General features: G+C 32.6%; 3 protein-coding genes across 4 annotated transcripts; 2 read left to right on the top strand and 1 right to left on the bottom strand.

Moving 5' to 3' along the window:
- Positions 1-1914: 1914 nt before the first annotated feature.
- Positions 1915-3672, bottom strand: LOC114370055 (60S ribosomal protein L35). Its single transcript, XM_028327346.1, has 4 exons — positions 3563-3672; positions 3324-3459; positions 3038-3194; positions 1915-2192 (listed from the first exon to the last, which is right to left on the bottom strand). Exons 1-4 carry the CDS (start codon positions 3564-3566, stop codon positions 2118-2120), a joined length of 372 nt encoding a protein of 123 aa, XP_028183147.1. The 5' UTR covers positions 3567-3672; the 3' UTR covers positions 1915-2117.
- Positions 3673-4867: 1195 nt separating this feature from the next.
- LOC114371904 (UDP-glucuronic acid decarboxylase 1-like) lies at positions 4868-9886 on the top strand. The gene is made up of 7 exons (XM_028329223.1): positions 4868-5609; positions 5727-5874; positions 5978-6057; positions 8195-8278; positions 8365-8439; positions 9023-9115; positions 9378-9886. The coding sequence occupies exons 1-7, from the start codon at positions 5016-5018 to the stop codon at positions 9585-9587; spliced, it is 1284 nt and encodes a 427-aa protein (XP_028185024.1). The 5' UTR covers positions 4868-5015; the 3' UTR covers positions 9588-9886.
- Positions 9887-17786: 7900 nt separating this feature from the next.
- On the top strand, positions 17787-19439 carry LOC114370589 (protein SODIUM POTASSIUM ROOT DEFECTIVE 2-like). 2 transcript variants are annotated; one of them, XM_028327988.1, is made up of 3 exons: positions 17787-18500; positions 18794-18872; positions 19040-19439. In XM_028327988.1, the coding sequence occupies exons 1-3, from the start codon at positions 17916-17918 to the stop codon at positions 19216-19218; spliced, it is 843 nt and encodes a 280-aa protein (XP_028183789.1). In that variant the 5' UTR covers positions 17787-17915; the 3' UTR covers positions 19219-19439. The 2 variants fall into 2 exon arrangements, with proteins under 2 accessions (XP_028183789.1, XP_028183790.1); XM_028327989.1 differs by having other exon boundaries at positions 17788-18500; positions 18797-18872.
- Positions 19440-25462: the final 6023 nt, after the last annotated feature.

Below are 25462 nucleotides of genomic sequence, written 5' to 3'. Positions count from 1 at the left end.
CTTCCATGGATAAAAAAAATGTCTCTAACTCAACACTTTTCTTTTGATTTGTTTGATTTAGAGAATAAAAATAAAGATGATAAAAATAAAAGTTTTATTTTAAATCAAAGTATAAAAGATGCGAGTCTCATTAAAAAGTATAAAATTTCTCTTTAATATTATTTTCATTTTCACTTTCAAACGTACTCTTGTGAGTGCTTAAATGGACTCTACCAAAAAGCTTGATCCTTACATTTATAAATAAAATGTTTTTATTTTAAAAAAGATTTTTTATAAGGAATAAGCGTCGTTGCTTAAATAAACAACTAATGCTTTTTCAGTTTTCAGCCATACGTGACTGCATTGGGGTGGGGAGTGTTCGATAAGCACCAAAACTTTGTTAAGCATTGTGCCAATTTAGGAACGCGATGCAGTAGCTCTTAGTGTCTGTTTTGGAAAAACATCAATTAAGATTTTTTTTTCAGGGAGTTTTTATTATATGAGTTTATGTTATAAGTGATAAAAATTCAATAACCTATTTGAGTTTGCATATATATGTTGATAAACGTTTGCACAATTTTGAAGTGTTTGGATGCATTGTTATATAAGTACTTATAAAATGTGGTCTCATTTTTAAAATAAAAAATAACAATCAAATCATGATTAACATAAATTAAAACTTTATAAAATAACGAATATATATATATATATATATATATATATATATATATATATATATATATATATATATATATTAAAAACAAAAATTACTAGTCACCATTTATCTATAAATAATGCAAACATGAAATAAACAAAGATACACATAGGTAAGCGTTGAATTATATGTATGTAAACTTTGAAAATTCGTCATAAAAATGTTTGAGACAGGAGATAAGTTAAAAACTTTTTTGTTTTGTAATATGAAAAACTGAAAGCTAAACGAAATAAAAAATGAATGAGATTTAATTCAATTGATTGAATAAGATGAGTAAGTCATTGTAAATTTTTAACATTATTTTTATTCTTATGGATAAAAAAAAAATACTATGAGTTTTATAATAAATGAAAACATTTTTTGAAAAAACTTTGGCTTCATTTAATAGTTGGAAGTGCTTGTGAAATGGCACATGGCGCTTCCCCCTTTGTACACTCCGTCAACTTGAAATGGCAGTGGCCTCCACATTCGAGAAAACAAAACGTCATCTTCTCCTTTACATCCATGCAACCAGATATCTTTTTCTCTCGAAACCATCTCCTAATTAATATTTTATTTTTCCAATCCCATTTCCATTCTCTCCATTTTAGGAGTTGTCCAGTGCTACTTGAGAGAAAGGAACTACTGTGAGCAAGAAAACCAAATTCGAGTCTAATTTAAGAACGGGGAGGAAATTTTAAGCTTATTTAGAGTGGTAATATCTAGTGGTGTGTTTGTGCTAATGTTGCTTCCAAATGGGGTTCCCAACTGATTTCCAAATACAAACTAACTTGAATGTTCCAAGCTTAAAATAGTCGATTAAATTGGGTTGCTTGACATTTCCTCTCTTGATTAACATTATATTGTGGTGCTCTGTTTTCTTGTTTGCTTTGTTGGCATTGTACCAAGAATTTGCCATTCATTGATTAATAATTGAGTGAATTTGTAATTGTGAAAATGTGCATGCGACTATGTTCCCTATTTGGGTTCATTTTGCACAACCTATGGGTCCATGTAACTGTAGTCTTTCTTGACTGTTTTTATTTGATTTGGATGATGCATGGTTGGAAATTGTACTGGGTTGTGATTAATGTTATGATTCTTATGAATGAAGCACCTGTTGAATACGTACAACGTCGTCTGTGACGTGTCTCTGTTGGGCTTATTGGGTCGTGCCTTAGTGCATAAATCACAACTCAAAAAGGATACGGCCATTTGATCATTCAATAGGTGATACGCTATAAAGCAAAAAAGCCGACAGCAACCATAATTTCTCGAAACAACTCTGGTTTTAACATATAGATAGACCTTGGAAACTGAATGCAGGTATGGAAACAACTCTGGTACTAAAAATTGGAATGCTGCCACAGTGGCTGCCATCAAAACCTTAAAATTTCAATACAAGTAACTGCCCTAAAAAATGCAACTTGAAACCAATTCTAACCTAAACTTTGATCGCATACTTTCTTAGTGGAAAGTACAGCTCCTTCTTTTTCTCACGTTCCGTCTTCAAAGACGCCTGCACAAACCAAGAGGGTGGTGGTAAGATATAGCACAATTGAAGAACACCAAACCAGGGATCCATGATCAACCAAATCCAAAACTATTCAAACTAAGACACTTATGCTGTGCTGTAGAACGTAGGTTCCTCTTAACAAGTGCCAAATCAATAAATACCACTTCTTTCATTAAAAATCATCAATGTTATCAATGGCGGATGGTGAAACATGGTGGAAGGCCAAAATTCCACCATATAAACATGTCATTGCGTCTTATGGCACCGCCATGGCGGGCCTCCCATCACAAATTGCCTTTGCGAATGACATAAAAATCCACCAAGCCATTCCGCTATTTAACAACACTGAAAATCATGGTTTAAATTTTTTATAAGAGATAAAGAACTATTAGAAAGATAATAATTCTGCTCGAGTTGGATAGTTCTACAGGAGAAAGACAATAATGCTTAAGTGGAATAGTAACCCTAGGAGCGAGTAAGGTGACAGACAATGTAGTTCATGTGGAATAGTGCCACCATGGGCAGAAGACAATTCTGCTCGAGTGAGATAGTGCCATTGTGGGCGAAAGACAATTCTACTCAAATGAGATAGTACCACTACGAGCGAAAGGCAATTCTGCATGAGTGGGATAGTACCACTTTGGGTGGTAAAAAATCCCGCTAAAAATATTTAAAACAACGCCATATATATAGTTAAACTGAAACAACTCGTGTTAGTTGATTCCCACGCTAGATAACAGTAATCACAATTTCATTTAGTTATAAACTTAAAATTGACAAAAAATTTAAATTACACCTCAAATTAATTAACAAAAAAAAAAAGAAGAAGCACAAAACAGAGTTCAAACCTGGTGTTTGGTAAGGCGTCTCCGAATGGCGCGGGTCTTTTTGGGACGTAGGTCAAGGGGCAAATACTTCTTCTTCTTGTAAGCCTCTCTCAGCGCCGCTTTCTGCTTTTGGGAAATAACCGTCAAAACCTGCGCTATCGAAAGCCTCACCACCTTGCTGCAAAAAAAATAAAAAAATACATACATACATACATATATATATATATATATATATATATATATATATATTCAAACGCCATTTCGTTTACAAAACGCGATTCCCGCATAACAATAATCACTACAATACATTTTGGAGAGCTTGTTGGGGGCGCCGCCGGTGACCTTGGCGACGCGGAGCAGGGCAAGCTCCGCCTTGAGATCCTTCAGCTGGTTCAGCAGCTCCGCCTTCGTCTTGTTCCTAAGCTCGTAAACCTTTATCCTCGCTTCAGTGTCGTCAAAATTTTAATTTCATTCAGATCACATGTAAAAAAAAAATGGAACAATTTTGAGTCTTCGTTAAAATGAATGTCTTTGTCTTAGTCTTACCCATTTTCTAGATCGACGCGCAGCTCTGCAACGACTCCGAAACCCTAAAATCGGAGACACAATATTAAGGACGATCCCTTATATATGATGATTAAGAAGTTCCTTATTTTTTTGTTTTGTTTTCAAATTGGGTTGGTTTTTTGTTTTGTGTATATGCAGGACTAGTGGCCCAGCATGAGTTGGGCCAGAAGTATCTTCTTTGGGCTTGACTTATGTATTGATTACTTACATTTTGAAGATGTTAACGTAAAAAGGAAAAAAAGCGATTTTGAAAGATTGATTTATCTTTTTTTTTTAAAAAAGATTGATTTAAAAGATAATTTTGTCCATATGAAAAATTAAATTATTTTGGAAATCTAAATACATTTTGTGATTTTGTGCTTCAAATGATATTGTTTAACAAGTAAGTTAATTTTTTTTCAAAATTAATTTCATTCACTCTTGTTAAAGTAAGGATGCTGAGTACTGTGCAAATCAAATCTCCTTAACACAAAAGTTGGGAGTAGGAGCAGGTAGAACACGTTCTTCTTATGCCTTGAATAGCTATAAGTTATATTCTTTCGGTTTTGCATTATATTCTCTTTAACCATATTTCTACAAGAATCCAATCATGCACTTTATTATTTATCTTTATTTTTTTTCTTAAATATATGAATATTATAATACTAATAATTCAATTTTCATATATAACTAATGAAAAAAAAATTACATCATTAATTAATTGAAATTCACTTTTTTATAGTATTATTGTAATTATTTTCTATATATTATTAGTGTAAAAAAGTTATACATAGAGTATTTTTTTTATCCATGATATTGATGTAAAATAATTTTACTGATAATTAATCTTAATTGAAAAATATAATTAATTATTTTTAGTGAAATTTTATTTTCAATCACATTTTTTTCATCTACAAAATTTAAATTCAAAATATTATTTATTACAACGGAATCAGTATCACTCGTACTAGAAATTTATTATATTGATAATAGAATATAGTTTTTAAAGATAATTATTATAATTTGATAAGAAAATAATTATTATAAAATTCACAACTTATCTTAAGATGATTAGAAGTTAGATGATACACAAAATCTTTACACCGTGAGCAAATCAAATTATATTTATTTTTAATAAAATTTTAAATTTTAGGAGGAAGTTAATTACTAATAACAGATTATAAATTCAAAAGTCACCACTCACCAATCATTCGGCTTAATTTAAAATAAAAAAAAAATTATGGTGAGAGAGTCATTCACGTAAGAAAGCAAAGATCGAGTGATATAGAAAAAGTAGGTTGAATTCCACGCTTTGTGTTTCCTTTCCCTTCCCCTATAACAATCAAAGTGCCCCGCGCGCGGTATCCAATTACCGACAATAACAACATTGGGTGGTAACAAAAACAAAATCCGCGGTTGTGCGTTTTTAACCTTAATTAATAACAACAGGATCATGAAACAGCTCCACAAGCAAACGAGTCTGAATCACCGGAGGGAGGAAGAGATGTTGGGGAGCAGCGAGAGCTCACCCTACTCCCCCAAATCCATCAAGCACACCAGATCTCTCCCCAGATCCATCAACTACCTCCTCCGCGAGCAGCGCCTCTTGTTCATCCTCGTCGGCATCCTCATCGGCTCCACCTTCTTCATCATCCAGCCCACTCTCTCCCGCATGGGCCCACCCGAGCCGGCCCACACATTCCTCCCTCGAACCGGGCTTGCCCGCTTCAGCGGCACAAGGCCTCGCACGGGCCGCGTTCCGGTCGGGATCGGCGGCAGGAGGCAGCGAATCGTCGTCACCGGCGGCGCGGGCTTCGTCGGGAGCCACCTCGTCGACAAACTCATCGCTCGCGGTGACGACGTCATCGTGATCGACAATTTCTTCACGGGAAGAAAAGAGAACCTGGTGCATCTGTTCGGGAACCCTAGGTTCGAGCTCATTCGCCACGACGTCGTTGAGCCGATTCTGTTGGAGGTTGATCAGATCTACCACCTCGCGTGTCCCGCGTCGCCGGTGCACTACAAATACAACCCCGTCAAGACCATCATATCCTTCCTCTCTATGTTCTAACTCTGACTCGCCGTGTTTTTAAGTTCCAGCTCTCTTTTTTCGTAATTTTTTATGTTTTGTGTTGAATTCTGTGATCCTTAATTGTTGGCTTACAAGACGAATGTGATGGGCACGCTTAACATGCTTGGCCTTGCGAAGAGAATTGGGGCTAGGTTTCTGCTTACTAGTACTAGTGAGGTTTACGGTGATCCGTTGGAGCATCCTCAGAAAGAGACTTACTGGGGAAATGTGAATCCAATTGGTGAGTGAGTGAATGAATGGACCATGCTTTTATGTTTTAACATAAATAACTTGTCTTTTCGTTGTTGGTTTGGTTTGTTGAGATTTTGGTTTGGTGATTTCAGGTGAGAGGAGCTGTTACGATGAAGGGAAAAGGACTGCGGAGACGTTGGCCATGGATTATCATCGGGGTGCTGGTGTTGAGGTAGGTTATGTGTTTGTTGAATTGAGCAGAGCTAGTTTGGATTTTTTGTCCTGATGTATTCTATGTTGTTGGATGATAAGTTTAGGGTAATGTTATGATAAATTTGATCGTTTCAATACTTGGTGATTTTATGCATGGTTCTTTGTCTTGTGTGATCTGTTGTTTAACTTGAGAACAGGATTACATGTCATTTTACAGATATCATTTTTATTTCCCTTCCTTATTTTTAATTGATTTTACTTGTCAAGTTGTTAAATTATCGTTAGATTTTTTTACATTTTCTTCTCCCTGGAAATTGAAGCATAATGTAGTTTTTGAGCTAGTCGATTTGGTCTGCTGCCCTTGGATTTACTGAACATATTAAGCTTTCACCTGTGTATCTGTTATGGTCAGTTGTCCATTTTTAATCTGAAGTGTAAAACACGGCCACATGCATGAGTGGCTGAATGCTGAAGATTCAGTATCCATCTATCTCTTATCAGTGAGAAGTTTTGACTGACTGAATGTTTGCAAAGATTCAGATCAGACATTTATAATTTTATATCTTGCTGCAAATAGCAACTTCCATGAGAGGAAAAAAAGTTCTTCCTATAGGATATGAGTTGGTTAATACATATTTCACTTCGCTAATGTTGGATTCTGTTTAAGTAAAGATCTGACTTTGATATTTACTACTTCATTTTTTTAACAGAATACCTATATGTTTTGGGTCATGTGTACTTTGATTAACCAGCTATTGTTTTTAATTTGTGTTGCTCCCCGACTTACCTATTTAGTTTATAACATTGAAAGCTGGTGCAATTAATTTTGAGGTTGCAGTGGTGTATCCTGAATGTTCTTTCAACTAGAGTGCCAATTTTAATTTTGGGTATAAGTATAATTAAGTCAGAGCAGTTAGGCAAGTTTGACAGGAAGATATGATGTTAGTTATGGCATCATTTTTACAATTTATAATAAACCAGGACAAAGCATAGTTATCAGTAGTGGCAAATAGGCAACACTACAGTGCCTTAGCTGAGTGAAGTTCCTGCTGCCTGCTGCAGGAAATTCATAGTTTAGCATTTTTGCAATGTACAAATAGTGGCCAAAATTGCGGCTGAATAGCAACCAAATTGTGTAGGATAACACCACTATTCCTAGTCCGCATCTAAACCTTTCACTTTTCTGCCCCCCACCCACCCATTTTTGCCCACCCCTTTTCTGGCCAAACTCACCTGTAACGGTGACATAAAAGTGATGTCTTTGTTTTTTCATGTAGTGTTTTTTTCACACTTCATAGTTCCTCACATTCCACCTGTCACAACCCACTTTTTTTCTATAAATTACATCATCTTCCTATTTCATTCGTGAGTGCTTATTTCTCTCATTGTTAATTATAGCTCAAGTTAATTGTAAATGTGTGTTAGACTACGATTTTTTTTAATTAATGTTATTCCTATGCTTTTTATTTCTCTCTCCACTACTTCACTTCTCTTGTCCCACACTTCTCTCTCTTCCCTTCCTATCTCTCTCCTATGTGCATAAATTGTTCTAAAACTTTGTCATACAAAGCCTTACTCTTTATTGTACAACGTGTGTATGGTATAGCTATAGCTAATAAGTTATGTATCTTGTAATTATAATTATAATCTTCAATATAGCAGTCATACCACCTTTTGCTGTCCTGCTATAGTGGTTTTGGGATCGGCTGATTTGTGCTGCTATTTGGAATTGATAACTATAGCACAAACATGTATTTGTTGTTAGCTTTTTAATTGTTTAGTTGTTACTTCTCTACAGTACTTTCCCAAGAATAGCTATGTAAGCAAGGAAAAGTTTAAACCAAAATAGACTCTGCTTTTTTTTTTTTTTTTGTGTGTGTGTGTGTGAATGCATACTAAAACAGACCTTTTTCATTTTTAGCCTATTGGTTGCCAGCATTGCATATTCCTTAATGAGATCTTTAAGATTGATCACTTGTTGTATATGTTGGATTTGAAAGACTTTTAATTCAATGTATGATTATATTATATGCATAACTAATTATTCATACAGAGAAAAACAAATAGTTAATCATAGATAAGTGGAATTTAAACTACTTATGGAAAATTCTGCAAATTACATGTTATTGAGACCGATTTGGTTTGATGGTTTATAGGTTCGTATTGCTCGAATTTTCAACACATATGGACCCCGCATGTGTTTGGATGATGGGCGTGTTGTTAGCAATTTTGTTGCACAGGTTTGACTTTCTTGTCCTTATTTAATTTGTCATTATTGTGGAGAGCAATTTGTGTTCTTATACTATTTATTTACATATGTTTCCAGGCTATTCGTAAACAACCATTGACTGTATATGGTGATGGGAAGCAAACAAGAAGTTTCCAATATGTCTCTGATTTGGTGTGTAGCTAATGTGTCTTATTATTATTATTACTATTATTATTGTTTTGAAACTGTATATTTCACTGAATCCTTCCTCTTGTTCTATAAACAAGTTTTAAATAATGATAGATATATTGAGTTTTTTTAATTTTATTTTGGGAGGGAGTTGGGGGGAATGGGTTATGAAAATTGTATCTTTAAAAAGTAACTCAAGGTTTTCTAAAACACTCGACTAGCTTGTCCAACCTAATTTTCATGAGATTTTTTTCTTGGATGAAATCCAATATCATTCAAATGAAAATGGACTTTTAGAGAGTTACTAAGAGTATATTTAAAGCTATAAGAGAACACAGCTGCTTTCGAAGGTTAAATGAAATTATTTGATCATTACTTGTAAGTCCACTGACCTATTGTGTGAAAGTATTTTTTGCTATTGATTTAGAATGGAAAGATTTTTTAATTGAACAAGTTCAAATTTAAGAATGAAGGATTTGTTATGTCTACAATTTGATATGAATCAGTGCAGAATTGTTAGAATGCAATATTGAACTATATTTCTTTTCCAATTCACAGGTTAATGTATTTCTTTTCCAATTCACAGGTTAATGGGCTGGTGGCTTTGATGGAAAGCGAACATGTGGGACCTTTCAACCTGGGTAACCCAGGGGAGTTTACCATGTTAGAGCTTGCTCAGGTATCTTACTCTTCTTCTCTACTCTCACTTTCATTTGTTCATTGTTTCTGTTTACAATTATGCCTTTTCCTTATTTCTGTCAGAATATGCTATGACATGTGTATTTTATTTTTATTCATTCCTTAATCAATAGCCTAACAGTAACATATAGCAAAGTAGTTGTGCCTTTTACAGTAAGGGCACACTTTTGGCGAGTGGAGTGAGATTGAAGTTACTTTCATTATGGATATCCTATCATTGTCATCTTTTCATAAACACACAGGTTGTCAAAGAAACAATTGATTCAAGTGCTACAATAGAATACAAACCAAATACTGCTGATGATCCACACATGAGGAAGCCAGATATTAGCAAAGCCAAGGAACTGCTGAACTGGGAGCCAAAAATCCCTCTGAGAGAAGGGTTGCCTCTCATGGTTAATGATTTCCGAAATCGAATTCTGAATGAAAACGAAGGAAAAGGGATGAAATAAGCATAATAGCAAACCCTGTATGTATATGGAGATGAGCTTGTCTCCTTCATTTTTTTGTTCTTATTTGCGGTCAGCATCAACAGAAAAATTCTGGCAACACGTCACTTTTGTAAGAAGATATACCTACTGCTGGCCTTTTTACATTTAATCATTTATGCTTGCTTAGCACACAATTGATGTATTTGTTAAATTTTGAAAGAATTATTTCAGTAGTTTTTCTTGTCCATTGTATCGATAAAAAGTTGTAGTATTTGATATTTTGGATTCTGGTATCTTGAGAATATATATTTTTTAGAATATTGTGAATCTCCTTATTTATTTATTTTGCTATTAATATTGCTTCATCTTGTAAAAACTGACTGACCAATTTATGTTTAGATGTTTAGAAACAATACTAAAAACTTATGCTAACAGTTTAATTTTTTTTAATCACAAGGGTTCATATTTCTGCTAGGACATATAACACGTGCCATGATGGAACGAATTGATTTTGAGTGTTTTCTTAACACGCACTGAGACCACTAAATTGGCAGTTTAAACTTACCTACTATTATTGTTTTAGATTGATAAACAAATAAATAGTTAACGAGTTACAAAAATTAGCATGATAAGTTCCGTGGTATGAAAAATCTTCTACATATGGAAATTATGAATATATGCAATAAATAGATTGTGAAGACCGAAAATTTAATATTTAATTATTAAAGATTGAAATTAGGTGGGAAAAGAATTATAATATATCAAATATAAAAGTCGTTCTAATATTTCTTACATAAGATATTCATTAATTGTTAAAAGCAACTTCAACCGGGGTACAGTTGCTTGTTTCTCTTGCATATACTGATCTCATATTTTTGCTTTAAGAACATTGTTTCCACAAGCAAATTGTTCTCTCTTGTCTTGTATGTCATTGTAAAATTAGATAAGCAATACGGTCACTCTCATCGTACCTAATAGGTTAGAGATGTTTATGAAACTGCATGTTCCTCTATATTTCATAGACGCAACTTAAATGAGATTTATATTCACACACACCTTTTGGATTTTAAGGTCTCTTTCTTTTAAGTCATAAATAGTTACAGGCTTACAACTATCAAATTTTCCGGTAAAACTTACACCTCATTCTAATTTTTTTTCATACTTCAAACCATTCATACAAGTTCTGTCCAAAAAGAGTTGACCTTTTTTTAATCCCATAGCTTAACAAGTTGCAAGAACCTACAAGTAAATTGTTACATCATACTGAGCATTCCACGCTAGTAGAATTTGAAAAGGAAGAAAAAAAATGTGGTGATTTCTACATTCATTTCCGATGGCTAATCGAGACCTGACCATAGGTTTGGGCACTTGAGTCACTTTGTTCTCCGGGACCATATTTGAAAATGAAATCCCACCCCATCGATCTTGGGAACAACATTCTCCACATAGCACTATCAGTGATATATACATACCACTGCTACTCTCGGGGTTCTACAAATTATCTCAGTATGATTATTCGCGTGTCAGAAAGCATATTGACTTTCCCATTTGCCATCAAAGCCATAATTTTATTGTTACATATAATTCAATGTATATAGAGTTGGAACTTAGTAATAGTACATTACATAATAAATTTCTATATTGGTGGAGTGAAATTATATATAAATCCCATTTTCCTACCCAAGGTCTTCCAAAAAGAATTCAAAGTTTCAGAATAATTTGTTATGAGTTAGAACTTACGGGGAAAAATTGCATATGTTAGCTTCTAAAATTGAGGCTTAGCCTTTTGGAACAGAGAATAAACACTGAACAGCTTCATCACAGGATAGAGGGAGAGGGAACCCTCTGCCTCTTGTACTTAATTAAAGGCTTAATTATGGGACTGAAACTGAAGAGAAAATGGTACAAGAAGGGGAAGGAGGAGAGAGTTTTCAGTAGTAGTGTAATAAATTGTGTAACTAACTGTAATCAATCAAGGAATTGCTCAAAAATAATAGATGGGGTAGGTGATGGAAGTAAGGAGGAAGAAAGCCATAAGAACCATATGATTCCATGCATTTTTGGAGGTAATGTTTTTTAGAGTTAAAAATGGATGAGAGAAAGAAAGAGGCTTTGCGTTGCCTCCATCCCCGGGAAAGCAAAACTTCAAATGGTTTTCGAATTGGCAGAATTTTTTTTCCCATTAGATAGAGTCTTAACGATACTTTACATACTGATATTATTGTCATTTGATGAGAATCATGAAACTGGCCAAATACAGGCTAAAGGCCCAAGTGGAGAAGGACGGAGGCCTAAGTGGAGAAGGACAAAGCCCCCAAGTGGAGAAGGATGAAGGCTCAAGTGGAGATGGATGAAGGCCCAGAGGTAGAGACACTATCAAGACAATTAATTGTTGCTGAAGGCCCAAGTTAAATATGTTTTTAGTTATAATTTTTATTTATTGTAGTTTTGGCCCAACCTATTTAGAAGGCCCATGTCTATTTTTATCTTTTTGTTCAGATACACTATAAGTATTGGTTTTTATTTTCAATAAAAAAAAACTTTTGGCATTTTCATAAAATTTGATGAGAGTTTCTCTCTGAGTTCCTTGTTGAACCAATCTCAGACTTATCAAGGTAATCCTTGTGGCGTCTACCCTGACTTATCTTCCTTCATCGGAAGTGGCGTCATCCAAATCTCTGTAACCTGTATCAAACGATTCGCTCCTACTCAGGTTCACATCATCTGGTATCAGAGCTTCGGCTCTTGATACAGGTTCTATCCTATCCTATCCTATCCTATTTTTTTTTCTTCGTAATTTGTCTAGGTTTGTGTTTTTGTCCTTGTTCTGTTATTTGCGTTCTTGTTCTTGTTCTTTTTCTTGTCACGTTCTTGTTCTTGTTTCTTGTGTCTTTCAAACTTTGTGTCAAAAAAAAAAAATTTGTTTGAGTTCTTGTTTCTTGTTCTTGTGCCTATCATATTGTATTCTGTCTTTTGTTCATAACTTTTGTTTCAGCCTATTCGAATTCTGTTTGGGGTAAAAATTGCCTAATTGCTGAATTGCTAAATTGTCAAATTTGCCTAATGATGATTGCCTATTGAACGAATTCTAATAGTTGGACGTCTGAAAAAAAAACAAAAAAAAAATAGAGAGAAAAAAAAAAGAAACGAAAAAAAAAGAAAGAAAGAAAGAGAAAGAAAGAAAGAAAAAAAAAGGAAACAGTTGCAAAAAAAAAAAAAAAGTGGGTGTTTGATCTTTGAAAACGAAATTGAGGCATTTAGAGGTGTTTTTTTTTGAAAGAAAATCGTGGAACAAATCCCCTTATCTAGATTCTCCTCTGAATTCTGAGCGTTTTGATATATAGTGGGCCTTAAACAGACAACCGTAGCAAAAGTTATGAGCATTTGAAGTTTAGTTGTCATATCTGTTATCTTATCTGTTATCCTATCTGTTATCTTATTTGTTATCATATCTGTTATCCAAATTAAATCTAATTTGTTATCCCAAATCTGATCTATTATCCAAATCAAATCAAATCAAAAAAATTTATCCAAATCAGATTTGTTATCCAAATCTAATCTGTTATCCAAATCAAATCCAATCTGCTATCCAAATCAAGTCCAAGTTGTTATCCCAAATCAAATCTGTTACTCTGATAATTCTATTGTCTTTCCTTTTATTTTATATTACCTTGTGTGTCTAATTCGGTCTATCCAGGAACTTAAGAGGGAGTGAGTGGTAAAAGGCAAGAGTGAAAACATCACACAAAAGCCTATATTGATAGCATCAAACACGAGTGAACTACCATTAAAGAGAGAAACACGTGAGTAGAGTGTGGTGAGGTCCTGATTTTTTTTAATTTACTGCAAAATTCTTTGTTCCTTAATCATGGCAAGAGCTGGTGACAATGGTGGTGTATATCATCAACTGGATGAATCTCAACGCTTATTTCTGGACGCGTGGACTACACAAATGCAACGTTTGTTGACCAAATCTTCCTTGTTTACTCTTAAACCTCTATCCCCTAGAGAAGTGTGTGATGACCAAATCAGAATGGGAGAAAAGAGAGAACAAGAGAAAGAAAATAGTGAGGCACCACAAAGGAATATGAAAAAGAAGAGTGATACACCCGAGGAAAAGAGTGATACACAAGAGAGAGAGAGTGATAATTCTAATCAGTTAACTATTTATGTTTCTCCTAGTGTTCAACCCTTATTGCAGGAATTTAAAGATGTCTTTCCCAAGGAGATTCCTCATGGACTGCCACCTTCAAGAAGCATAGAACATCAAGTTGATCTCCTTCTAGAAGCTTCATTGCCTAACAAGCCAACTTACAACAGCAAGCCCCAAGAGACTCAACATAAGGATGCACAGGTCAAAGTTGAGTATGAGAAAAGATTGTATGACCAAGTGAAAGTGCAAATTGCAAAGAAGAATGAAAGCAATGCCAAGCAAGCCAACAAGAAAAGGAAGGAAGTGGTACTTGAACCCGGTGATGATCCTGAACATTTGAGGACAAATGTTTTCCAAGAAGGAGGGAATGATGAGAATCATGAAACTGGCCAAATACAGGCTAAAGGCCCAAGTGGAGAAGGACGGAGGCCTAAGTGGAGAAGGACAAAGCCCCCAAGTGGAGAAGGATGAAGGCTCAAGTGGAGATGGATGAAGGCCCAGAGGCAGAGACACTATCAAGACAATTAATTGTTGCTGAAGGCCCAAGTTAAATATGTTTTTAGTTATAATTTTTATTTATTGTAGTTTTGGCCCAACCTATTTAGAAGGCCAATGTCTATTTTTATCTTTTTGTTCAGATACACTATAAGTATTGGTTTTTATTTTCAATAAAAAAAACTTTTGACATTTGATAAAATTGGGTGAGAGTTTCTCTCTAGGTTCCTGGTTGAACCAATTATCAGACTTATCAAGGTAATCCTTGTGGCGTCTACCCTGACTTATCTTCCTTCACCGGAAGTGGCGTCTACCCTGACTTATCTTCCTTCACCGGAAGTGGCGTCTACCCGGACTTATCTTCCTTCATTGGAAGTGGCGTCTACCCAGACTTATCTTCTTTCACCGGAAGTGGCGTCTATCCTGACTTATCTTCCTTCACTGGAAGTGGCGTCATCCAAAACCTCCGTAGCCTGTATCAAACGATCCGCCCCGTAAGATTCTCATCATCATTGAATTGACTTGCTTAAGTGTCTAATGTTAGATTCATGTTTTTTTTTCTGAATTGATTCACATGTTTTCTAAACCCATTTCAACCTTTTTTTTAAAAAAAGAATTTAATTAGAAATTACTTTTCTAATCATAAAGTATCATACATGATAAGATAATCCTTTTTTATAACAACCAATTCAAAAATAGACACTCTAATGTAGTTGGGTGTGATTTGTTTTAAAAGATACAACTGCATTTATAAGTTAAATTAAAATAGTCCAATGATTTATAATAGTTAAAAATAAAAAATGTTCATAATAAAGTAGATATCAAAGGATTTGATTTCTTTGTTGTCCCTTCCCAAGCTGTTTCTTTGTTGTCCATTTAAAACGTGTGTTAATACTTAATCTGTGATTCAATTTTAAAAATCATGAAAACGGTATCATTTCGAAGGGACAATACAGAGACAGCTTGGAAAGGGACAACAGATAATCCAAGTTAGATATTAAATCGAGATTTTTTTTTATAATAATAGTTATTGATAATTACTTTAAAAATTATATTTAAAGTAATTTTTAATTAATTATGAAATACTGAATGAAAATTAAGTTCTTTATAAAAACCTAGTGACCTTAACTACACGTAGGGAGAAGAAATACATATCTTTCAATTTTGACCACTCATTTTCATTTTGATATTGTACTAAAACTCTTAAAGAAAACCTATTGTGAAATGGGTCTCAATATTTTAAAATAATCAGTCTCTTATTCTTAATTAGGAAATATGTTGGATTAATCCAAAAAGAGACCTCATTGTGAGGTTTAATGTTATGATTTAGACAGAACTGCATACGTAACTAACTTTCCTTAATGATCCTCTGATAATTGTTCACAAGAGTCGATTTATTTTGGACTGTACTAAAAATTGTATGATAGGGTACATTCTGGGCCCTCGTACACTGAGTCCAACTGGTATACTGCAGTTGTTTTTGCCAATAATTTCTTCTTAAACGATAAATTGTCAATTCTGCGAAGTTAGCACATGAATTATTGCAAATTTCTAGCCGTTGCTCTGTTTTCATCTGACCAAGTTTACTATGTTATTGAAAGGATTTGTAGACAACTTGATGTCTAGTTCTTGGTAAGTATTTAATGATTGAATCCCAAAATTGCTAACATTTAAACCCGTAGGCCATACCCACAGAACACTGCTCAATTCGCAGTGCTATAGTTATTCGTGCCACCAATTTTATTTATTTACCGTGCATGGAGATTAATGTCCCTGAAACTTCACGTCAATCCGAAATGGCTCTGCACCCACCCACCCACCCACATACATGTGTCACACTAGCCACAAAATGATCAGCATTAGAAATTACTATCTTATTATGTTATGTAAGGGTAAAACCACAGCAATTTAGGCATCCATGAAAAACGATAAAATTAAATAAATGGACATTAGTACACGTATTCGACAATGTAATTAATTGATAACCTCATCTAACACAAAAATAGAGAAAATTTGGAATCCAAACTCCAAAATATACGCAACAGAACTGTATTTCTGCGAATAGTTGGAATCAAGGTCACATGTTTCCTAGTCTTACACGTTGCAGAGCATCACATTAGATTTGACTCTTATACAAGGGGAACATTTAAAAAAAAAATAACATTTGAAATAATGATATAATATAATTTCTTCCTAATCAGTATAAAAAATTAAAAGAAAAAAATATTTATTATAAAGATAATAGGAGAACATAAAAAATGTCACGGGAATACAATTTTGTGCATCCGAATTAAAATATTTTTTCTTTTAATTTCTTAACTAATATTCTAAAAACTAGTTATTATTTACCTAAAATATATGTTCATGTTTAACAAACCATGAATTTATAAAAAAAAAAAAATTAGTATTATTTAGATATTCTTTTCTTAAAAAAAAAATATCACTTAGTTCTTCGGAAGTTATATCTAGATTACAACTCTTCTGGCCAAATGAAAAATAGGTAAGTTCACGGTTCACAAAGACTTTTGAGTGAGTGTGATATTTTAATTCAGCGCACTTATTATACATCATTTTCATTCTTTAAAGCAATAGAGTTTTTGGTTGCATCTCATAAAGATCATCCAGTTTTGCTGTGTCTTAATACAAAATTGACACTGCTTCACTCTACACCCCCACCCTCTTCAAAGAATACCAAAACATCTATAAGGGTATATCCGTTAAGGACATTCTTTTCCTTACAAACTTGTCAAATTCTGCATTGATTAATTTTCATGGCATATGATTCTAATGCACGTGCAGCGTTCCTATTGCCATGCTAAAACTGTAGACATGAGCACCCTTAATGTGTAGATCTTATTTTTGGTATGTAATTTATGGTTGAGGTCCCCACGACAAACTGACTAACTGAGTATGCCAGTAATTAACTTAGGACTTTTAGAATATTAGATAGAACACTGTTCCAAACTGATATAACTTTTTTTTTTTTATGGTACATTCAAAATTCAAGCCTTTCTATCTACTTTAATACTGAAACAAAGAAACTAATGCTAGTTTCCAATTTCACCGTTGACTCCATCCTTCAATATCCCATCTCACATCTCACTCAAATAGTGTCTCCTATTTTCATGTTGTCATCTCTCTTTATATATAAAAACGGCCAATTTAGCTTTCTTTCTTTTTAATGAAAAAAGGGGGGCACGACTAACACACGAGGTATTATTTTAAACGTAGTTATCCCTTAAGGGGAGCCAAGGTATAATTTATGGACATGCTGAGATATATTTAAATATTGACTTCTCTTTGACAAATATTTTTTATACATTGGCCCCAAAATCAAATCTATTAACACATACTTAAATAAATTATTTATCAACTATATCACGCATTTTTATCACATGAGATTGGAGAGAGGTATAATATATTATCCTTTTTCTTTTCAATATTTTATTGAAGTGAAAATCTTACGTAATGTTTGAAGCTCCGTTTTCTAGAGTGAAAATAAATGGAAAAAAGTGAATTAAGATAAAGTGTAAAATTATGAGTATCATGTCATCTTATTGGAAGGGGTCTGAGTTCCAGTAAGCTTAAAAGCTGTTAGAGTAAACTAATTTTGTCTGCACAAGTTCTCTCTCTCCATCTCTCCCTCTCTATTAGCAGCAGATTCTCTAAACCACTAGTTCTCTCTAACCATTATCTAAAACATGAAACGCATAGACATGTTCTGTGCTTCTCAAGCCTCAACAGCCATATGTCTGAGCATGGAACAAGCCTCATGCTCCTCTTCCAACAGCATTCTACTAGGAGGCCGAACCATGGACCGCCACAACCCCATTATCAATGACTCAAGAAGGAGCACTTCCAAATCCCTCACTGCTCCATGTTCCTCTTCTCAGTCCCCCATCAACCCCAAGCCTTACCATGAGCTCCACAAGGCCAAGAAAAACTCTTCTTCAAAAAATGCAGCAAAGGGTCATGATAATCATCATCAGAAGAAAAGTACAGCAGAAAAACTCACTGAACATGTCACCAACACTTCTAAACCAGTTGATGGCATTGTTCGTAGGGGTTGGCTTAAACCACCTGCTAATTTAATCACTCCTCCTGGTTCAACTAGATCTTTGCTCAGTGACACTGCCTTATTGGATGGTTCGTCAGATTTTGATCCAGTTTTGGCTTTAACTACTACGGTTAATAACAAAACTTCTCAAGTTGGTCATCAAGATGAAGCTAATCCTGTTTCGAAACTTTCAAGCTCTTCTCATCCAAAATCTGGTTCCTCAGACCAGGTTAGTTTTCTCTCTCTGCCTTAGCCTCATGACTGTTAAGACTCCTCACACTTCAATTAGACATTAGTGTATCAGATGGAATATATAGGCAGATGATTTTAATTTATGGTATGGTTCATATGAAATTAAAATGTGAAACATGTGTTATGCAAATTGAATTAGTCTCTACAACTATTAAGTAACTAGAAAGTTTAGAAACATGTGTTTCTGAAATAACTAGGACTAATTTATAAATTGAAATGGAGCAAATTAACTTCAATATTTCAACATTTGGATCGAGTAATTTTTTTTAGCAGGTTGTAGTATTGAGGGTATCTTTGCATTGCAAAGGCTGTGAAGGGAAGGTGAGGAAACACCTCTCTAGAATGCAAGGTAAGTAACCTAGCCTTTGATATATAAAGTGAAACTTTTTACATTTTTTTAACACAAATATTAATTTGTTAATTTTGTTAGAAATATTAGTTGGGATTCAACCACCAAATGACATTTCAAAGACATTTCCCTAATTGGGGATCTTAACTTTTTTATTGCATGAGCAGGAGTTACTTCCTTCAACATAGATTTTGCGGCGAAGAAGGTGACAGTGGTTGGGGATGTGACTCCATTGAGTGTCTTGGCTAGCATATCAAAGGTGAAAAATGCACAGTTATGGCCAGCATCTGCCTCAGCAGTGGGATCTGGTACGGTTGAAACAAAGAGAAAAACTTTATCTAATTAAGAGGAAGGTAGAATATTGGTTTTGATGTACGCTTGAGTGTGAATCGGATGGTAATTTAATTGTTGTAAATGCAAATGCTAGCAAGATTAGCTGAGTCTTAACAAGTAGTAAAAAGTAGGTAGAATTTTGGAGAAAAATAATGAAATTTGCATTTTTTATAGTATAAATTTAACATTCTTTAGGAAATTTATTGTAATAAAATCTGAAGTGTGCGTCATGAAGTTGACATGTTAGTAACTTAATTAGTATTTGTGGAGTTGACATGTCAGGGTATAAATATTTTATTATCATGTTAGTTATTTTTAATTTTTTTATTGGTAAAAATTAAAGATAGATATTATGATTTTATAATAATATATATATTTTACTCAATTAATTGAGATAGATTGGTAGTCATTTTTAATTTTATGCATATTTGCATTCGTTTTTCCAACATTTCTCTAGCTACAACATAGTTACTCTTTTTTACTTTCTTTAGAGGTTGTTTGTGGTGGGGGGATGGCAATGAGTAATTATTTAATAAATGATTTTATTTTTAAACAGTTTGTGAATTTTTTTTATTTTTTACAAAAATGAATTGGAAAGTTAAACATAAGGAAGAGATAACATGTTGTTTGAAAGTTAATTAATATCCCTTGAGATGTATGTGCCAAGCTCTTTCTATTGACGTTATGTGTGCTCAAGAGCAACCTAATATGAAAACTTACAAGGTTTATGTGATTACTATCATGTATCTCCAAATTCAATCAAAAGTGAGAAATAATGAACCTAGACATTCTTACTAATAGATTTAGGGAGAGAAAAAATGTATAGTATTTTGATTGTTACCATGTAATGTTCAAGTACATTAAGAAAAGTCATTTGAATTTGAACCTTATTTAATTTTGATTTGATAATATATTAATATATGAGGAAAAAACTGGATCAATTCAATTTTTTGAATAATATATTAATGTTAACATTGTGTATTTTAAATTGTGACATTAAATAAGTACAAAACTATAATTAAAATATATTTTTCATATATTTCAAGATAAATATCGGTATTAAATACAATATCACGTTTAAAAAATGTTATCTATTAAATCAAGAATTTTTACATAAATGTTAAAAGAAATTATTTTTAAAAGAATATAAAACACTCCTAAGTTGTTTTAAAGAGATCAAGAAAAACTAATAAATAAATAAAAAAGAATAAAAAATTTACAAAACAAACCTTATTAAATAAATGAAAGTGGGTATTATTAATGTTATATTAAAAAAACTAAAGTAAAACTTATTAAAAGTATTAGTAAATATACTTATATTATTTGTTCCATCATACCTCATTTATGTTCATTTTCCCAATGTTTTTTTACTTTTTTTACTAGAGAAATGTTAGAAATATATTTTTTAGCATATTCTTTTAAATATACTTATATTATTAACTACTCCCTCGTTATAATTTTTGTATAAATTATTTTACATAAACAAAAAAATTAATAAATAAATAAAAGAAAATAATAATTTTACAAAATTAATCTTATTATCATTAATTTATTTTTTAAGTTTTTGTTGTTCTTCGTTAATGTTATAAGAAATATAAGTGAAAAGTATAATTAATATTACATTAAAAACCTAAAATGACAAATATTTTGGAATTTGATTTTTTTTTCTTACACGATTACAAAAATTGTAAAGTTAATCTCTTATTTAATAAATATCGCTCAAAATTTTGTAGCTTATAATAAATTTTAACCGATAGAAATTGTGGTAATATATAACACTTCTCTTTCACACTGTAATAAATTTAAAACAATAAACAGCTAGATCATCACACTTCACCGTCTCAATTTTTTTTCACATAAGAATATTCTTTTCAACAGTCATAGGAATGAATTCCCTTGAGTGACATTATCGTTGAATGAAATCCTAACTCCTCAATAATTTTTGTTGATATAATATGTTTCAATTATAAAGTGAAATTTTTTAAGAATAATGATCAGACTGTCCCATCTCAATATTTATTTTTTCAACATGGGGCTGATGAGAGGGGATCCTTTTCCATAACACCACCCTTCCGTGTTTTTTTTTTATATAATCTGGAGGTGTAATCTTTCTTTCACTAGTCAGCTTATTTTTTTATTTAAATAATATCTTTAGTTGTTATTTCATTTTCAAGGGGATGAGAATTAAATCAAGTGCGAAATCATTTGTATCAATAATTTTTTGTTCACTCCCTTTCAATTTTTTTTCTTTTGAATGTAATCATGATATAGGTATGATAATGGGCCTGAACTTGTGGAACTAATCCCAATTTTGATGAGAAAAACTTAAGTTGATTGTGGTCAGATTCGGAATTATTAATATCTACCCCAAACCCACTTCGCTAATAATTATTTTGTAAAAATATCATTACATATATATAATACACTAAAACATGAAATTATTGGATTGATTTTTATGTTAATGTTGATTGAATTTTATGTTATCATGTATAATCTAAAAATATGTTAAAATTGTTATTTAAAATTATATTTTTAATTCTATGAAAAATTATATTTCTTTATAGAATTTTATAAGCATATCAGGAATGGAAAAGAAAAAACCTAAAGATGGGGATAAATTACACTCCCGTTGAATAAATTTAGGGGAGAAGGACAGAAAAATAGAGAGTCGAAGAGGGGAGTGGAATAAGCAAAACTTGACCTCAACCTACCCCATTGTGATGCCTATCATCGAGATTACGGGTAAAAATTAAATATCAGCCCATCTTCGATCTCGGTCACGGTAGCATATATTCAGGTAGTTCGTCTAGCCAAATATTGTCAATTTCAGTTACAAACTGAGATTAACTTTAGGCACTTCCATCTTTAAAATCTTAAATTTGTAACATTGCTGAAAGAAATCAGAGATCACTCATATCAGACATAGATGTTCCGGAGTTTTAAACAGCTAAACCATTTTAAAATTATGACAAAAATTCTGGTGTGATAATAATAAGTTATTCTCTCAAGTACACCTTCATTATATCACATTTAATGTCAAGGTTAGTTTCACAGCTATGCTTGGTCAAATAAAAAAAAAAAATCCTCTGGGGTTAAAGCATGATAACTACTTGGAGAAAGAGTTTGTTGCCCTAGTAGTTCTACAAGGCTTCAAGCAGGATTATCTTCCGTACAAGAGAATAAAATACTTGTTATCTAAAAAGAAAAAACTTAAAAAAACCGGTTTATAACAAAAACTTATCAGTTCGGGCCAGTCTGAACAGCTTTCATACCAGTAAGTCAGTAACAGGCCTAGTTATGATATGCATCGACCTAGGAATCAATGGGATCACCGAATACTGCATAATGATTTCTACACCTATTGTATTTATCGAGCCAAAATAAGAGGAATTATTGGTTTGATAAGCGTTAGTAATACACACTTAAACATGTTCTTTTTTACATATTTTTTATTATTAGTAGAAGAATTTTACTAACTAGTATCTTAAAAATATTGGTTAATTTTTTTTTAAATTAATGTATAAATGATAAGAGACTACTTAAAAAATCACAAAAAACACAATTTTAAGTCTTGCAATAAAATATTTTATATTTTTAGTTCCTTTACTAATATCCTTAGGACACTTTTTAGCATTTGTCTTAGTTCAAATTGATATAAATTGATATACCAGAAAACACGGTTTCATGAGTTCCATTTGTTATTTAACAAATTTCACTTATGATTTTGTAATTTTTTATTCAATTTTAACCAAGGATTAAAAAACATTTGTTAGCTAGCTAACATTTCTCTTGTTGGTTTTTGCTTGGTTTGCCCGTGTGACTTACTACCAAAACGAAGCCTTTTAGTTTTGGTGGCTAGCTAAAGCTTAGAAATTAGAATATGAAGATAGTGATAGACCAGAGCGTATGTCCCTAGAAATTAATGACCCAAAGCAGAGTTGCTGGGTGATTTCTCTTTGTGAAAATCTAAGGGCAAGGGCAAGTAAATGACAAGTGAATGCTTGAGAAAGGTCTTGCAAGTGCCAAGTTGTAGTAGTACGAGTTGCTTGATGGTGACTTATGAATAGGTTGCACATGGATCAAGTAAGGCTAATGAGTTTGTATGGTTCCCTATAGACAAGGTTGACAATAACTTGTCAAGGATAAGTTTATGGATTATAAATAGTGTCGTATAAATAAAACTCTAGTATAAGACTTGCACACTATTTGTCATATATACGTTACATTGTTTCTTTTTTAAAATTTGGGTATCCCTTGACGGGATCTTAGAGCTAATTCATCAAGTTATTAGTTCTCTCAACAGATTATTTTCATACACAGACCTAGGAGCAAATCTTTTATTTTTTTTTTATGATTAGGAGCAAATCTTGATCCCTTGATGGAATTCTGCTCCTTTTGTGTGTTCTGTATGAAACTTCATAATTTTCCAGCACCTCCTCCTTATTAATATATTTTTGTATCATTGCCGATAAATAAAACATGTTTAATGAACAAAATTATCCGTCAATTAAGTCATACCATATTGATACTTTACATTGTTTTATTATTATAATATAGTAAATATCTCAATATCTGAATTAGCATGTGGAACACACAAGTTCATTATATCCATATTTCTCCTACGAGAAATTTTGATAGCAATTTTATTGAATATAACGATGTGCTCTCACATAATTAAACTACTGTATATAAAAAATTTACTATTCGGTAAAATATAAAACTTTTTACAAATATTCATCATCATTTGCATGAATTTTAAGCAAAAGTAATTTAGGTAGGAAGGATTATGAAAGCAAAAAGTTCAACAGCTGTCTTCTCACTAATAACCGCTGAGGGCCTCAGTGGTTCGGTGGTTCACGAGTTTGGACCACAAATAGCAGGAGACCTAACGGTAACAAAGGTCCATGGCTTTTGTCCACTACCTGTTTGCCTGTGTTGAGTCTCCATCCGTTGCTTTCATTGACTAAGCATGGCTATGTTTATCAGCCAAAAACAAAATACATATCCCCAGCAATATCATTGATGCTAAACCCTAGTCCAAAGGGCATTATGTACATCATGGTATCCAAAATTGATTAGGACTCCAATTTTTAATTCATTTGTTTCTCTATAGTTTTGATCTTTGTCTAAATCTTTTAACGCTTAGGTAAATTTTTTCATTCGGAGATTCTGGTAGGACATGGGTTACAATAGGATTGAAAATGAATCGAATTATTAGTAAATTGTTTAAACTATCACTTACTAAATTAGCTAACTTGGTAAATTTAAATTTGACTATTTAAATAATGAAGACTATTTAAATTTGACTCGAATATTTAAGCCTCGATAGACTTGATTATTTAAATAATCAAATTCAAATTTTGTAAGTTTGACATCAATAATTTATAAATAACTTATTTTTTTAACAAAGATAGTTTAGAATCTCAAGATGTGGCCAAACTTTATTACAAGTTCACCATTGTAGATTATTTGGAGGCCTTTTCATTTTGTTGTACCTTGGATAATATTTCAATTTTTCATCAGTCTTGTTCATTATTCCCATTTCTCACTAGTCGGATGATGTACTTGTTAAATAGAATGAAAAGTACATGCATGAAAGTCTTTGTTATCACGCTAAGGATCTTCACTTTATGATTCTAAATAATAGTATGGGGATTTAGAATAAAATCCCCGTAAACATTCTAGTAAAGCATCAGAGTTTGATTCAAGTAAGATCTTAATTTACAAAAAATAATGAGTAACACCAATTCTGATTTGGTTATCAAACAATAGAATTTAATCAACAAGACAACTTTGCAGACTTAAACAAACCTAGCTACTAGGGATAGACTAGTGAGGGAGGTTAAGATAACATGCATGAAGTCCTAACTTGGAATCTCATTGCTGACATCTATTCTTTTAATCCTGATTTCCGATGAGAAAAAAAGATTGGCACAAATTAATCTCATGCTACCTACAATTAATGAAAATATTCTTGATATCCCTTTCTTTTCTTGACATTACTTTAACGTTCCTTAATCTGTACAATATTAACTTATGGTAAAGTAATATACAATGTAAATTCTGTCAAAAATTAGAACCAATATATATAATGTAATGATATACAATTCTTCTTGATAATTTTTTTTCAAATTTGATTCATGACCTCATGTATATTAAGCCGACCCTGGAGGGTTGATATACTGTGCTATTGTATAAAACTAAAGGATTTTAAAAGGCAAAAATATGGCAAAAAAGATAAAGAAATCAAGTGAGTC

The sequence above is a fragment of the Glycine soja genome, chromosome 10, assembly GCF_004193775.1.
Source record: "Glycine soja cultivar W05 chromosome 10, ASM419377v2, whole genome shotgun sequence".
Taxonomy (NCBI): Eukaryota; Viridiplantae; Streptophyta; class Magnoliopsida; order Fabales; family Fabaceae; genus Glycine; species Glycine soja.
Note: the sequence above shows the minus strand (reverse complement) of the source record. Positions and strands in the feature narration are given on the sequence as shown.

What these genes read in the sequence shown, in the direction of transcription:
- LOC114370055 (XM_028327346.1), bottom strand. An exon ending in CCCAACAAGCTCTCCAAAAT is followed by an intron (nt 3,195 to 3,323) that starts GTATTGTAGTGA and finishes TTTTTTTTGCAG; the next exon opens with CAAGGTGGTGAGGCTTTCGA. An exon ending in GACGCCTTACCAAACACCAG is followed by an intron (nt 2,193 to 3,037) that starts GTTTGAACTCTG and finishes TGGTTTGTGCAG; the next exon opens with GCGTCTTTGAAGACGGAACG.
- LOC114371904 (XM_028329223.1), top strand. Translation starts at nt 5,016, where the DNA reads ATGAAACAGCTCCACAAGCAAACGAGTCTGAATCACCGGAGGGAGGAA. An exon ending in TCCAATATGTCTCTGATTTG is followed by an intron (nt 8,440 to 9,022) that starts GTGTGTAGCTAA and finishes TCCAATTCACAG; the next exon opens with GTTAATGGGCTGGTGGCTTT. An exon ending in CCATGTTAGAGCTTGCTCAG is followed by an intron (nt 9,116 to 9,377) that starts GTATCTTACTCT and finishes ATAAACACACAG; the next exon opens with GTTGTCAAAGAAACAATTGA.
- LOC114370589 (XM_028327988.1), top strand. Translation starts at nt 17,916, where the DNA reads ATGAAACGCATAGACATGTTCTGTGCTTCTCAAGCCTCAACAGCCATA. An exon ending in AATCTGGTTCCTCAGACCAG is followed by an intron (nt 18,501 to 18,793) that starts GTTAGTTTTCTC and finishes AATTTTTTTTAG; the next exon opens with CAGGTTGTAGTATTGAGGGT. An exon ending in ACACCTCTCTAGAATGCAAG is followed by an intron (nt 18,873 to 19,039) that starts GTAAGTAACCTA and finishes TTGCATGAGCAG; the next exon opens with GAGTTACTTCCTTCAACATA.